Genomic DNA, 14262 nt, shown 5'->3' with positions numbered 1-14262 from the left:
AGTCAAAATTCAGTGAGGGAAAAAATGAATTCCATTGGCAGATTAAGAAACTTACACTGTTTTACTACTGAGTGGAAGAACTTGAGACTTGAGCTCAGCATCATTTTGCCCTGTATTCCCCTGGTCTCGTCCTTTTCTCTCTCAATTCTTTATGTGCTCTTTACAACCTGTTCTTTGCCAGTCTTCTTTTTTTTTTCCTCTTTTCTCCTTTTCCATGTTCCTGACCTCTGTACTTTGCCCACAGGAGACGAGTTGCTCGGGATGGATGGAGCACGCTACTTAAAGCTTGACGACTTCAAGGACCAGGACGATGACTTCCTCTCCCCTAAGAAGACTTTAAGAGACTTTGAGGGTGGCATGGGTACCACGTAAGTCTGTGTACTGGCTGATATGTGTGTGTGTGTGTGTATATATATATATATATGGTGAAACAGAGCTTTTCATAATAGATGTTGTAAAATGAGACTGACTGAGTCATTGAATGACTGGTATAGATAATTTGTCTTTGTCTTAATTTATCAGAAGCAGCAGCATGAGATAAAATGATTTTAATCAAATTTCTTTTAAAGAATAATAGTCAGCCTTTGTCTCGTCTTACATTATTCTCACTTCCTCTGCCACAGGCCGTATTCTCCTGCTATTCCCAGGATCCCTTGTGTGTCCCCAGAGACGGTTCTGCTGGATCAGGTAGGCTTAGCTTGTGACGTTTAGAGCACACAATCACATTTTGTAAGCATTTGTTATTTTATCCTGCTGAAGGCAGATATTAACTTGTGTATGCTGAATACCTCCAGTATGTAAAAGTATTCGGATTTTATCTAAATCATCTGGTTTCTGGTTTTCTCCCTGTCTTCAATTAGATTGTCTCCTCTTTTTCTATTTCACTCTGTCTGTTTCTGCCTCATTTTCCCTCTTTTCTCTCACTCCTTTCATTGTGCTGTGTTTTTTTCCACTACTTCTTCTGCTCTCTTCTTTTCTCTGTCTGTCTCTTCTCTGTCATTCCCTCCCGCTTTTCTCTGTCTTAATCTTTTCAGTTATGGCTATTTTACTGCCTCTCAATTTTTCACTGCCTTTCTTTTTGTCTCCCTCCCTGACCTCAGCACACCCCCGTCCCCCTGCCAAAGGAGTATGATGAAGACTCTCTTATCCCGAGCAGTCCTGCTACAGAGACCTCAGACAATGTCAGCCCTGTGGCCAGCCCCATTCACACGGGGTAAGCTAATAAAATGTTTGACTGGGTGTTAATCCTCATTTTTTTATTTTATTCATACTAAAATGTGTTATTCATTGATTCTGCTTGTCAGGCTTGTCATATTCAAACCCCCACAACCAAAAAGAATGGCTGCTCAGTTAACGCTGCACTTTCCAGTATCATCCTACATCTTTCATGATCAGTGGCCATCATTGATGTTATAACATCCCTGACATCAAAACATCAATGATCCCAAAACATCAGTGATGATGTGAACAAGACTGAGCCACAGACACTCCAGACAGTTACTCACTCCCTACAGAACAGAAGTCAATTACTAGTTATATGAATGTTTTTATTAAATTTATCTTTGTTCATATTATTAATGCATAAAATATCTGTAATTATGACAAGTCCCACAAGGTTAATGTAACATGATGTTATTTTATTAGGTCTGCTGAGTCATAATTTATGCAGAGTGCAATGAGTCAGCATTTGAGAAGCAGAATATAAAGTGCAGATGTCATGAGAGGGGAAGAGTCACCCTGCCAGACACACGCACACACCTATACAAGGCTGCCTGTCTAATGCAGGATCAAACAGCATGGGTCCCTTTTTTTTTTTTTCTAAATCTTTTCATGTCATTCTTCCTGCACTTAGTGGCCACTCCAGATGGTTTGTCCTCCCCTGCCATATTGAGACAGTCAAAAGAAAAGGGCACCAACAAAATGAAGTGGTGTCTCTTTTATGAATCACTCTGCACAAAAGCATACACAGACAGAGACCAGATCAATTGAAAACACTGCTTAAGAAAATACACAAATGAATTTCTCTGTGAGAACATCTTCACTGAAAACCCAGTATCGGTTTATGTTCCTGTCCTGTATTATTTAATGCAAAATGCATCTTGATCATTATGACTTGGTGTCAAAAATTATTAAGTGGGCTTAACTTGTCCTTTGATCACCACATCACTGTGTGACCCTCAGCTTCCTGGTGAGTTTCATGGTGGATGCTCGAGGAGGCTCTATGCGAGGCAGCAGACACCACGGCCTGAGGGTTATCATCCCTCCTCGAACCTGCGCCGCACCCACACGCATTACCTGCCGCCTGGTCAAACCTCAGAAACTGACCACGCCTCCTCCACTGGTGGAGGGGGAGGGGCTTGCTAGCCGTATTATCTCCCTAGGGCCGTCCAGTATGCAGTTCCTTGGGTGAGTCAACTTTGTAGTTTATTTACTGTATTTTGTCAGTTTTAAAACATGTTCATGTAATAATAACTTGTCAAGCATGGCAAAGAAGTCTAGTTTTATGTGCAAAAAAATAAAAAGAGAGAGAATTAAATGTCATTTAAATCCATTGTACTTTTTGTATATGAATTATGTCATGATTATGCCATCTAGTGGACACTGATATAAACACACATCTCATGGTGAGGCTGTAAATTATGGTGTCAACAATAACAGAACAGAAAGCAAAACTGGATATTATTGTTTAGATTTACTAAAACAAGAGAACAAAATCATTTTTATATCACACACCCCAATTTGTAATTTATTTATTTTCTCATTTCAAACTAATAAGGATCTGGTGTGTGTTTAATTCTGAAAAAAGTTCAATCCCAAATCAAAAGCAGATTTGTTATGCAGGTTGTTGTTACTTCCACAGGCCAGTAATCGTGGAAATCCCACACTTTGCCTCACTGGGCCGAGGAGACAGAGAGCTTGTGGTCCTCCGCAGTGAAAATGGCTCAGTCTGGAAGGAACATCGCAATCGCTACGGCGACGAAGTGTTGGAAACTATTCTGAATGGCATGGATGAAGGTCAGTGTGATGGTAATGGATGTCACTCACTGTGAAACCTTGCACAGTTGCAGATATGTCAGTCTTTGTCTTGATGGATGACCCTGGAGTTTCAGAACAAGGACACAAGGCGAGGCAGCTTTTTACTGGAAAGCTGTGTAAGCGTTGTGTAGAGTGGTGTTTCACTTGTGCCTAAATTAAGTTGTAAATCTCTGCCAGACCTGTATTCTTATATTTACCCTCCTTCTCTTTATTGTTCTCTCTGTGTTTTTCTTACCATCTGCAGACCTGGAGAGTCAGGAGGAGCTGGAGAAGAAGAGAATCCGTCGGATCATCTCCACTGACTTCCCCCTCTACTTTGCCGTGGTCTCACGCATTCAGCAGGAGAGCGATCTGATCGGTCCGGAGGGTGGCCGGCTCACCACTAAGCTGGTGCCCCAGGTCGAGGCCATCTTCCCTGAGACGGCCGTGACCAAAAGAGTGAGACTGGGACTGCAGGTAAGAAGAGGAGTTTAAATTATAACAGAAATATAGTACAGGAGGAAGGACATGAGACAGCAGGAATGATGAAGAGAGTGGACAAATTAAGAAAGGGAACAGCAGGTTTGAAACCATGACATACATTCTATGCAGGTCCACATCTTGCATTATTGCTTGGTAGTTTGTTATTTTGCCAGTACAACAGAGACAACCTGGCCCTTTTTATGAATTACTGAGGACAGATGTTTGAATTATGGAACAGCTGACTTTCAGTCTGTGACTCAGTGGTCTATGCCAACGCATTTAGCTGTTTCGTTGTTTGTTTGTGCTGCGATCCCTATGAGTTCAGATTCAGTAGATTCCACATCCCGAAGCTGATGTTCTGTTTGACAGATGGGGCCAGAATCATTCAGAGGATTTATTCTCTTATCATTGTGAATCTTGATGTTTGAAGGAAGTTTAGAAAACTGTGGTACATGTTGTTGCATTTATGATGAGCAACCAATTCACTTTAGAGCTAGTATTATTTGATTGCTCTAAAAAAAGAAAACCTGTCTAACTTTGGCAGAAAACTGTGTGGTCGTGTAGTAGCTCATCAGTGATGGTAAGAAGTTCATTGGGAAAATGGGTTTTCAGGGCCTTTGAAATATGATATGTGCTATCATGATATAATGTTACAGTATAATACACCACCTTGCATGTGCTGTTGCCAAGAACTAGGCAGCTTAACCTGAAGAGTCTCTCAGCCTGTCAGTCCTTTACTGCAGCGTTTCTAAATTAGCATTTGCAACACGTGGTGTGTGTCCTGCCAAAGAGGAGCTTTTGGCGAATGTGTGGCTGACTGTCACTCATCCAGACCTCCACAGACACACATATGTGTCCTTGGCAAACACTCATGCTTACCGCCTCTTTTCACACAACACCTCCGCTTGGCTATGTTTTCCATGACAGAGAGAGATTATGGCCGATTATTGGCTCCACATTTTTTTTTTCTTTTTTGGTCACTTCAGTGTACATTGTTTACATTGTTTGTCAAAGCACTGATTTGTCACGGCACTGATGTTATTTAAGGAAAACTGCATGGGTCCAGTTTTGCTTTATCTTATGCTGCTCTGTTTATGTTTTCCTTTTTATCCAGCCATTCATCACTCCTCAGTTCCCTGATTTAAGTTGTGAGCCACTCTCACCGAGCTGATGCACTGATCTGAGTTGGGTCAGGTGTGAAATATGAATTGGTTGCATGTGTGAGTATGGCTGTGAGTTTGATGTTTCAGTCTACAGCACATGTGCTTGTTGTGTTTTCATTTGGTATCCTCTCTGTATTTCTGTTTCCTGCCTATCGTTTGGGTCACTTATACTTACTTCAGCTCTTATGTTGTGTTTGTCATAGAGTTTAGCTTACACATATTTATACCTCAGCCTTCTGTTCAACTCCGTATCTTGTATTCTGTCTTTTTTGGCATCTTCCCGCTTAACAATCTTTCCCCTCACTACTTCCACTTCAGGCGCAGCCAATCCCTGATGAACTGCTGACTCGACAGCTTGGTAACCAGGCGACCTTCAGCCCGGTGGTTACCATCGAACCACGCCGACGCAAATTCCACCGTCCAATCGGATTGCGCATCCCATTGCCACCGTCCTGGAGAGAAAGTCCTCGGGATGCTGGGGAGGGCGATACCACCAGCTTGCGCCTCCTCTGCAGTGTCATTGGTACGATCCACTTTGAAGATGATCAAATAGACAAGAAGTATGTTTTCTTTCTCTGTAACGTAATGACTTTTTGTACTGGTTTGAAGTTTTTTGGATGCATACAGCTATATAACATAAAATGTGATGTAATTAAATATGTGTATTTAGGCATCTGTTACCTTGTTTATCACGTCATGAATGACACAGTGTTGTTGTCATGTCTCAGGTGGAACAGCACCAGCTCAGTGGGAGGACATCACTGGGACCACAAAGCTGATGTACGCCAACAACTGTGCAAACTTTACCACCAATGTTTCTGCAAGGTGAGCACCTCAACAGTAACCAGGACAAATTCATAACCAGTCACTTTTCCTTCCTGGTTCTCTTGCCCTCATCTGCATATTAATAAAGTTTCTATCTGCTCTGTTGCTTTTCTTTTCTTTATCCAGATTCTGGCTGGCAGACTGTCCGCGCACAGCAGAGGCAGTGACCTTTGCTAACTTGCTGTACCGGGAGTTAATGGCCGTGCCATATATGGCCAAGTTTGTTATTTTTGCCAAGATGAATGAAGCGCGTGAGGGACGCTTGCGTTGTTACTGCATGACAGATGATAAGATGGACAAAACGCTGGAGCTGCACGAAAACTTCACTGAAGTGGCTCGCAGTCGAGATATAGAGGTCAGTACAACAACAAAGGAAAACGTAGCCAAGATCACAAAAAGGGAAAGGTGTTGGGGCGACCTCTAAAATAGTTCCTAGTTTTTATCTGCACACTTTTAAGCAGATGACTAGCCATACTTAATGTGCACATTAGAAGATGACTGTTCTGGTAAAAACTATTAATTAATAAAATGGTATAGTATGTATATTTAAGAATGCAGCCAGTAGCAGTGCTATAAAAGAAGCACTTTTTTTCTTGAGAAGAAAAATGGCTTACGTCACTGCTGGCTTTGCCCCCTCCCCCCACCTCCCTACATTGAGAGCGTGACCCTTCAAGTGCAGTGTTTTGTACTTTGCAGAGGAGTAGCAGTTTGTGTCTTTTTCAAAGATCTTATATCGATCCATGCTTAGGCTGTTTTACAGCTGATTTATCTTGTCACCCCTAATGTTTTGTGACACTTTCCACAGCTGATGGAGGGCATGCCGCTGCACCTGGAGTGTTCTGGGAACCTAGTGCCCATCAGGAAGGCCACCCAGCAGCCTCGCAGCTTCAGCTTCCAGGCCTTCAGAGATAACAGACTGCCTGTCTCTGTCAAGGTCTGTCGCTATCTGAACGTTAATTTGCCTGCTTTTCTATCACTCGCTGTGTATTCATACAGTATTGTGGTTTTGTTTGTTCAGTTGTCGGGTTCAGCGTGTCAAGGATTCTCTCGCCAGTTAGACAGTTTCCCTCCTGAGCACACACCCGCTGATCATCCAGACAACCTGTTCACATGGTGGTTTTTGTGCGTCTGTTTGCCGTTCAGTGTGATATCTGTGAGCTAGGCTTTTCGGTTTGTCTCGCCATTAGCATGTAAAAGTTCTGATAACAGCACAGCGCTGTGTTCCCTCTGCACTCAACTCAGCACCACACCAAGGAAGTGAAATCGACACCTAGAAAACTTTGAAATTAGTTTGCCTTATAACACAATTTAACTCAGCAAGTTTAACCTTAAGTTTTAGAAAATAATATTATGATGTTCAGTCCCTTCATCTTTGTGGTTGGCAAATTGTTCTTACTTGACAAGATAATTTTTTTTTTTATGTAATGGTACTCTGTTTTTTTAAGTGTGTCCCTTTGGTTACAGATGCATCACTGTAAAATTTCTCCTTCTTTCTGATTATAATTTACAGTCATTTTTCAGTCTCTTTTTTCTCTCTTTGCATTTTTGTGGTTTAAAGCCCTTCTCTTGCACTGTATCTATACATCTGTGCCTCTTCATGACTGTCTTATATAATATATTTATGTAATTTTTCATTGATTTGTCCTTTTGTTTGTTAACTCATCTGTTTGTCTGTCAGTGTCTTTATGTCCATGTGTTAGCGTAACACACGCCACTGTTCAGCATCAGCTAGTTGAACACTTGGATAAATATCTTTTCATAACAGTGACAAACACAACAAACAACTTACCTATCTACTTGTCGACTCTCTCGGGTAATTGTTTGCATGTCCTGTGACTCCCTCACTTTCTTTGCCTGCCTTCCTATCTTGCGGCCTTGCCTGTCTGTATGTGTCTGTCTCACTGTCTCTCTTTCTCTCTCTCACGGTCACTCTGTAACTGTCTGGTCTGACAGACGTCCAGGTAAAATGTGCAGGTAAATCTCTCCCTCTCGCCTGCCTGTGGACTGCTTCCATCCCTGTTTCCCCCCTGCTTCTCGTCCCATGTTACTGCGCCACATGCTCGAGACATTGTGGAGGGATCTAATACCTGTTTCGATCTGTTTTTCTTCCTCCTCTTCCTCTCTCTTGCTCTGTTTCATTCCCTTCCTGTCTCGTGTGTTCTTTCTCTTAACCTCTCTCTTCCTTTCACTTTTTTCCTTTCCTCTTTGCTCCATCTCTCTTTGCCTTTCTCGTTTTGCTCACCATTCTCTCTTCCATACCTCTGTCTGCTTCCTCCTTTTTCCTCTGCTTCATCTCTCCATATTCTCCTTCTTCTTCTCTCTCTCTTTCTTTCTCTTCCTCTCTCCATCTATCTTTCCTTTATGTCAGGTCAGAGATAGCAACAAGGATTCTACTGGGTTTTTATCTTTTTTGCGGAAGTGCACCAAGTATGAGGACACACAGCACGTACTGTGTAACCTTAACATAACCATGCCACCTTGTGTCAAGGTAAGGACTTGCTCGCAAACACACTCCCGCAAGCATACAAACACAAATTTTTGTGCCTCAGTTTCCCTAGATGTCCATGTGCTTGATGAGACAGATGTCTGGGTACGTGACTTTCTCCAAATAAGAAGTCAGTTTTTCTAACTTTCTTGTTCTACATTAACACAATAGTTAATGCCATCATGTGTGGGGCTTTAGTTAGCTATTGCTTGTCACACATAATTGGCTGCAAGACAGTAAGGCTATGTATTCTGATAATTATTTATGGAGGACTCCCTCTGATTATGTGGCTTGTCCAATATTCGAATATTGAATAAATATTTATATTTATCAGTCATCCAAGTCATGGCATTGTACCTGGATTAGTTTTGTGACAGGGCAGCCATTTTTAAAGACGAAATTCTGATCTGTTGATATTCATGTAACTTTTGATTGTACAAGAAGTCCATCAAAGCTCTACTGCTAATGTCACACAGGCCTAACAGTGGGTTGAAAGGGTTAAAAAGTACATTAATGGCATGCCAGACAAAAATGATAATTATAATGTGATTTTGTGGTTTTTGTTTAATTTTAGGTTGTTGGAAGTGAGGAGCGCAGGAGAACTTTAACCCCTCTCGCCCTGAGAGAGCGCTACAGTGCACTGAACGAGCCTGGTGTGGGTGAGTCCTTCACTGCCTGACCCTCAGCCCTCTCCTGATATAAACACAGTGGAGACGGGCACTGAATGTTGCACTGCCCCCCTTTTACCCACAACCCTCTGCTTCCCACTCTACCCTCTCTATTTTCCCCTATCTGTCTCGCGTGCACGCATGGCACAAAGACTGAGCCTTGGATGCAATGCACTGCTCTACAATATGCCCCAGAGTTCTTTGCAGTGCAGTTAGAGGAAATCTTACTGAATGTGCGACCGAAAGACGAGCAGGAGTCCCTGACATGACCCAAAATGGCTCCACGGGCACTTGGCAAATTAGCCTCTTCTTTCCTCAGTGTCCTGGTAGCTATGACAACCGATGAATGATTTCTGTGATTGGTTTTGCATGGCGCTGGTGTCTCCACTGCGATTTCCAATGGCATGGCAGCAGATGCTGTTAGCATTAGCACTGTAGCTTAGCACTGGGAATGGGCAGGACCTCGCAGTGGAGCTAGACAGAGGAGCCCTTATACTGGCCTGTGGTAAATGAGCAGATGGCCGTTCTGGTTGGTTTAAACGGTGCTGATAGTGGGTGGGGTTGAAAGGCCTTTTCTGTCTACCAAGTACACAGCGCTGCTACATTGCACTTCAGTCTCTCTGTAATGGTTACTGAATGCTACTTTGACTGGTGGGACTAGCACCTGAATGAACCCCAAATTCTAACCTCCCCTGCCCATATGATGTGCTAACCCTGAGGATTATATGGACAAAAACAATGTTGTGGGTACTGCTTATTTCCTTCAACAGAGCAATGCTTTTGTCAAGGTAAGTATAGCTGTTAACAATTTTAATGGCAACTCAAATCAGTGTGAAGTGTTTTAGGAAAGAGACAATGAATTGAAATCAAAGGGGAAAACAAAAAAAAAATGTATTTGAGCAACATACTGGTCAATTACACATATTTGGAGAGTCCAAAGTTGAAATGATCTACCTACTAAGTCCAAAACACTGATGACTACTTTCACACAACATTATAGCCACTTAGATCTCAGCTGGACTGTCCAAATAAAGTGTGACTTAGATCAAATTTAGATTCAGAGTTAGAATCTCCTCAGTTCAGTAAATGTACACATACTTTTCCTAGGGGGCACTGTGTGCAGTCTTAGGTGTTTCTAAACTGGCTTTGTTTTTTTCTCTTTAGCCACAGTGAATGCCATGGAGAGGACTGAGATCAAAATCAACATCATATCTGAACAGCTGGGTTTGAGCTGGGCAGGTTAGTCGCTTAAAACATGTAAATATCTGCTGTAGCTGTCTTTCTCTTTTTGTACATGTCCATGTATTTACTCGCCTGTCCCCTTTGCAGAGCTGGCACGAGAGCTCCAGTTTGGTGTGGACGACATCAACAGGATCCGTGTGGAGAATCCCAACTCGCTGCTTGACCAGAGCTCTGCCCTGCTCAATCTGTGGGCCAGCAGAGAAGGCAAAAGGGCCAAGAGTAAGTCCAACACAGCTGTAATTATAAATTACTTTTTACCACCTAAATACTGTAGTATTGATTTATCACCACATATAAACTACTGCAAGTCACACACAGGCATCACATATCCAAATTACAGATCCCTTTTTTGAGTATTCGTCAGATCAATTATATCTTTAGAATACTCTCTAACTTCCCATCTTTCCTGACTTTCTTTGTATGTTTCTCCTCTTCCGTTGTTTTCCGTCTCTGTTTCTGTGTGTCCCCCCTGCCCTCGATGGGTTTCCCTCTCAGTGGAGAGCCTGTACACAGCTCTGAAGAACATTGACCGTGCAGACATCGTGACGTCTCTGGAGGGTCAGGCTCCTCAGCCAGTGCCTGGTTCTTCGGAGGAGGGTGCCTGTCGACTCGGCGACCGTGACTCCACCCTGCTGTCCCCCAGTGTCCTCAATGGTAAGACACACAACCACATCAAACATCACACACTCAAGACATGAAATATTCAAATCAGCATATTCACTGGTGAGCAACGAAGTCTAGATCATTTGACTGTTTTTCTATAGTATGTTACAAATTCATTTGTTTTAAGTTTGTTTTCTCAGCTCAAGTGAAATTAAATTAATTAAACCAACTAAAGTGGAGTCTTCCTCGTTCAAGATATGAGACAAAAAGGCCAAACATTATGATTGTTAATAAAGTTTTGTGGGAGAACACGAAAAACATGAAAAACTAATGATAATCAGCATATTCACAGTGACACTGAAAGTGAGAACTCATTGTTTGGTAATTGTCCCATGATGATCTTTTACTTCAGTTGTATGGTATTAAGTTAGACAATTCTATTTCTCTATGTTTATTTATTTTTAAAAAACTATGATTCTGTCTATATTTCAATTATTCCTTTAGAATTTATTTACTCAAATTCTTACTCAAACAGATGTATTGGTTAGTATAGTCAGCACTGCTGAAAAAAAAAAAAAAATCTGAGGCAAAATTCTTCAGCACAATAAGGTGAGCTGTTGTTCTCATTTACTCTCCACTTGTGAAAACCTCCCTGCTTCCCTTGAGTCTGGGTAACAGCCATTTTACCTTGTCTCTGTTGCTCCACAAGAGATCACGGACACAAGGCCATCGCGCCTAGTGCACAAGCCTCGAGTTATTAGACCCCCGTTTTTCAGAAGGGGTAAGTTGAAGGGAACTCGGGCTGCATGGTGGTTTGCTGCTCATGTAAATGATGATGATGATGATGAATCTCAAATCATGTTTTTGAGGTCTGACGAATGGTGTCATTCTCCCACCATGAACCCGGCCTTTTGCAGCATGCACTAAGGGCACTGGGGCACAAGTCATTTTTTTGTTTTTGTTTTTTCAGTTACAGTTTTTCACTCCTCATATTTGAGCCCTGAACATGATGGTTCTTATTCTACTAACTTAATATGAGAAATGAGGATAACTCCCTTTCACTGTTACTGACAGGATTTTAAGGGTCAACCAGACATTTAAGGCCAATCGAGCCAACACTCGACATATTGGTAATTCCTGATTTTTTTAATTACGGATGTTTGAGATTGTTTAGATTACATGTGAGTGTATGTGTGGCTGCGTGAGGGTGTGCACACATACATTTGTGTGTGTATGTGTGCATACATGCGTGTGTGTCTGGGATGGATACACTAGTCAGAAGTGGCACTAGTACACAGATGATAGTGTGCTCTGGGCCTTCATACCTTGTTTCTACTCCTCCCTCTTTCTTTTGCTCTGTCTTTCTCTTTCTCTCCCTGAGAACAAGACAGAATTTCACCCGTCCGAATCTGCTTGATCGACAGCAGACATTGTTACGCGATGTTCTAGCGGCCTTGAAATTTTGTCTTTTGCTCAGGACAGTCTCTCTCTCTCTGTCCTACTTTCAGTCTTTCTCTGAAACCTATGACATATCATATCTGCTGCCCAGCCGCCCTGCTCCTCCTCCCCCTCTTCCTCCTCCTCCCTTCTCCTGCTCTTCTTCCTCACAGCTCTTCCTGTCCGACCTCTGACCTCATATGACCTCATGTTGACCTCTGGGCCTCCTCCTCTCTTGTCATCTTATTTTCCCGCGCTCCTACCTCGTTCAGTCTAGCGGGGACCCTCTCCTCCTCTCTCAATCCAGCTCTGTGTGTGTACTACAGTTTGTGCATGTGCATGCTGCATGCTTTGCTGTTACAGTATCTGTTTTTGTGTGTGTGTGTGCGTGTTTTCAGACTTGGGCTGCAGTAAATTATTATTGTTAGTGTTCAAAGAAAGCCAAGTAAGCCACTTTATTTAGCTCAGTTTGCAAGGAATTTATGTGTATGAATATTTTGTCTTGTTTTTGCACAAGAAGTGATTGAAATGTCTTGCAAGATAAACTAGACTCAGTGTAACACTTCAGTTACAAAAAAAGAAAAATGAAAATTAAAAATGAAAATACGTAGGATTATTTTTGCCCATACAGTGAAAGGGATGTGTGAGTGCGCAGTTTCTTGAACGAAATAAAGTTTGCTATTTTGGATTCTGACATCTTTATGTGCATGGCATGCTTTCAATGTATGAAGTTTTCTTCACAGTGTAAAATGTTTTCTCTGTTCTATGGGTGTATTTCAGTCTTGTTTTAAATGCTATATTAACAAACAAATGTTTTCTTTTTTTTATTTTCCTGTAAAATAAATGGTGTGTTTTGTTTTTTTTTTTTAACGCTATGCTGTAACACATAATCAGCTGCGTAGCACATAATGTTCAACGTACAATGTTGCTGTGATATCGTGTCTTTCATTCATGGGCAAAATGAGTAACTGTAAATTATTACATTTAATCAGTGTCAGTGTTTTTAAAATAAAGTTTGTGTAGCGGTGTTCTGCAATTAGCATGTTTGTAAAACCAAAAGAAGATGAAGGACTAAAAAATTTGACTTTAGAACCAATTTACATTCATATATTTACTGATTTTCATAACCAATGTTTTGCCCAAGTCTGATGACAAAGTCATTGTTAACATTGTCTGAACGTTATCTGCGGCAGGGATATTGCTGTGAGGTGTGTTTGTGTATTGGTTTGGGTGCGTGTGTGTGTGTGTGATTATTTCTGTACATTTAAGCCTCACCTGTGAGCCAAAAATGTGTGTCCTCATCTGTATTTTAATACAAGTGCAGTATTGTGTGTCTGTGTGTATACGTGTGTACACGTGCGTGTGTGTGTAAAGTGGCAAAGTGAGTAACGTGCTGTGCAGTGTGTTGTCTTTTGTGTTTTTTTCTTGTGCCATGACAATCTCTGCGGAGTTTATTTGTGCTTCACTACATCCTGTGCCTTTGACACTTGTGTGTATGTTTGTGTTTAAATAGCAGGAGTGAAGGGAAAGGCTAACCCAGATTCATTTAACTCATTCTAACTCTCATTCTAATTCTGACTCATTCCTCCCTGTTCACCTCATTCTGACGCCACCTCTCATCATCCTGGCCCTGTACCATCCCAGAAACACACACACACACACACACTTACCCACATATTATGGTCCATTAGCGCATAAACTCTGAGAGACAACTAATTACATAGTAAAGAGGTATTTCACCCATTAATACATGTTAGTTTTACATGTTACAGATCGCGTTAGAATAAGTTTTAGTTTTCAGCCACACAGTTTGAGATGCTCTGAGAATCTGTTTTTGGTAGCTCAGTGTTCTTTACTGATTGTTCTGAACTTAAAACATTTAAACTCTAAGAATATCAAATACCCTTAGATTCAGGTCAGGTAAGATGGACTTTGCTGTGTTGTTTCACCCAATCATTTCTGCCCATAACTGCACCCTAGTAATTTAAAATATTTCTACAAGGGGCTTGTTTGTGCTAAAAAATCTGAAAAAGTACAGTGCATCAACCTCTCTGAGGAACTAGATTCTGTGCTAACTTTGAGGCTAATCATTGACAGTGTCTTGTTAGAAGTCCCTTGTACTTTCTACTCTACAGCAATTTCCATTCAGTAAATATTCTGGCAGATGTCACTCAAAAATTTCTTAGTGAACTATTTGTGACAGTTATAGTGTTAAGGCCAATCATATTCTTTCAAATCCACAGTCAACATTACCATTTCTTTTGAAATGAATGTGATTGTGAAATAGAGTTGGTGTTTTACTGCCTCAGTGTGACGCACTGCATGTTACTGATTCCCTACA

The 14262-nt window shown here is 41.5% G+C and overlaps 1 protein-coding gene across 1 annotated transcript in view; it reads left to right on the top strand.

Moving 5' to 3' along the window:
- Window positions 1–14262, top strand: part of ank1b (ankyrin 1, erythrocytic b) — a 59779-nt gene that overhangs the window by 41155 nt on the left and 4362 nt on the right. Inside the window, exons 24-38 of the mRNA XM_041058705.1 lie at window positions 245–368; window positions 624–687; window positions 1101–1213; window positions 2182–2406; window positions 2861–3015; window positions 3281–3492; window positions 4980–5184; window positions 5390–5486; window positions 5613–5841; window positions 6292–6420; window positions 7855–7974; window positions 8546–8630; window positions 9804–9878; window positions 9969–10100; window positions 10377–10535. Of these exons, the coding sequence (XP_040914639.1) occupies window positions 245–368; window positions 624–687; window positions 1101–1213; window positions 2182–2406; window positions 2861–3015; window positions 3281–3492; window positions 4980–5184; window positions 5390–5486; window positions 5613–5841; window positions 6292–6420; window positions 7855–7974; window positions 8546–8630; window positions 9804–9878; window positions 9969–10100; window positions 10377–10535 (2124 nt within the window). The remainder of the gene's footprint in view (window positions 1–244; window positions 369–623; window positions 688–1100; window positions 1214–2181; window positions 2407–2860; window positions 3016–3280; window positions 3493–4979; window positions 5185–5389; window positions 5487–5612; window positions 5842–6291; window positions 6421–7854; window positions 7975–8545; window positions 8631–9803; window positions 9879–9968; window positions 10101–10376; window positions 10536–14262) is intronic.

This window comes from Toxotes jaculatrix, chromosome 16, assembly GCF_017976425.1.
Source record: "Toxotes jaculatrix isolate fToxJac2 chromosome 16, fToxJac2.pri, whole genome shotgun sequence".
NCBI lineage: Eukaryota > Metazoa > Chordata > Actinopteri > Toxotidae > Toxotes > Toxotes jaculatrix.
This window is presented reverse-complemented; position numbering and strand designations above follow the sequence as displayed.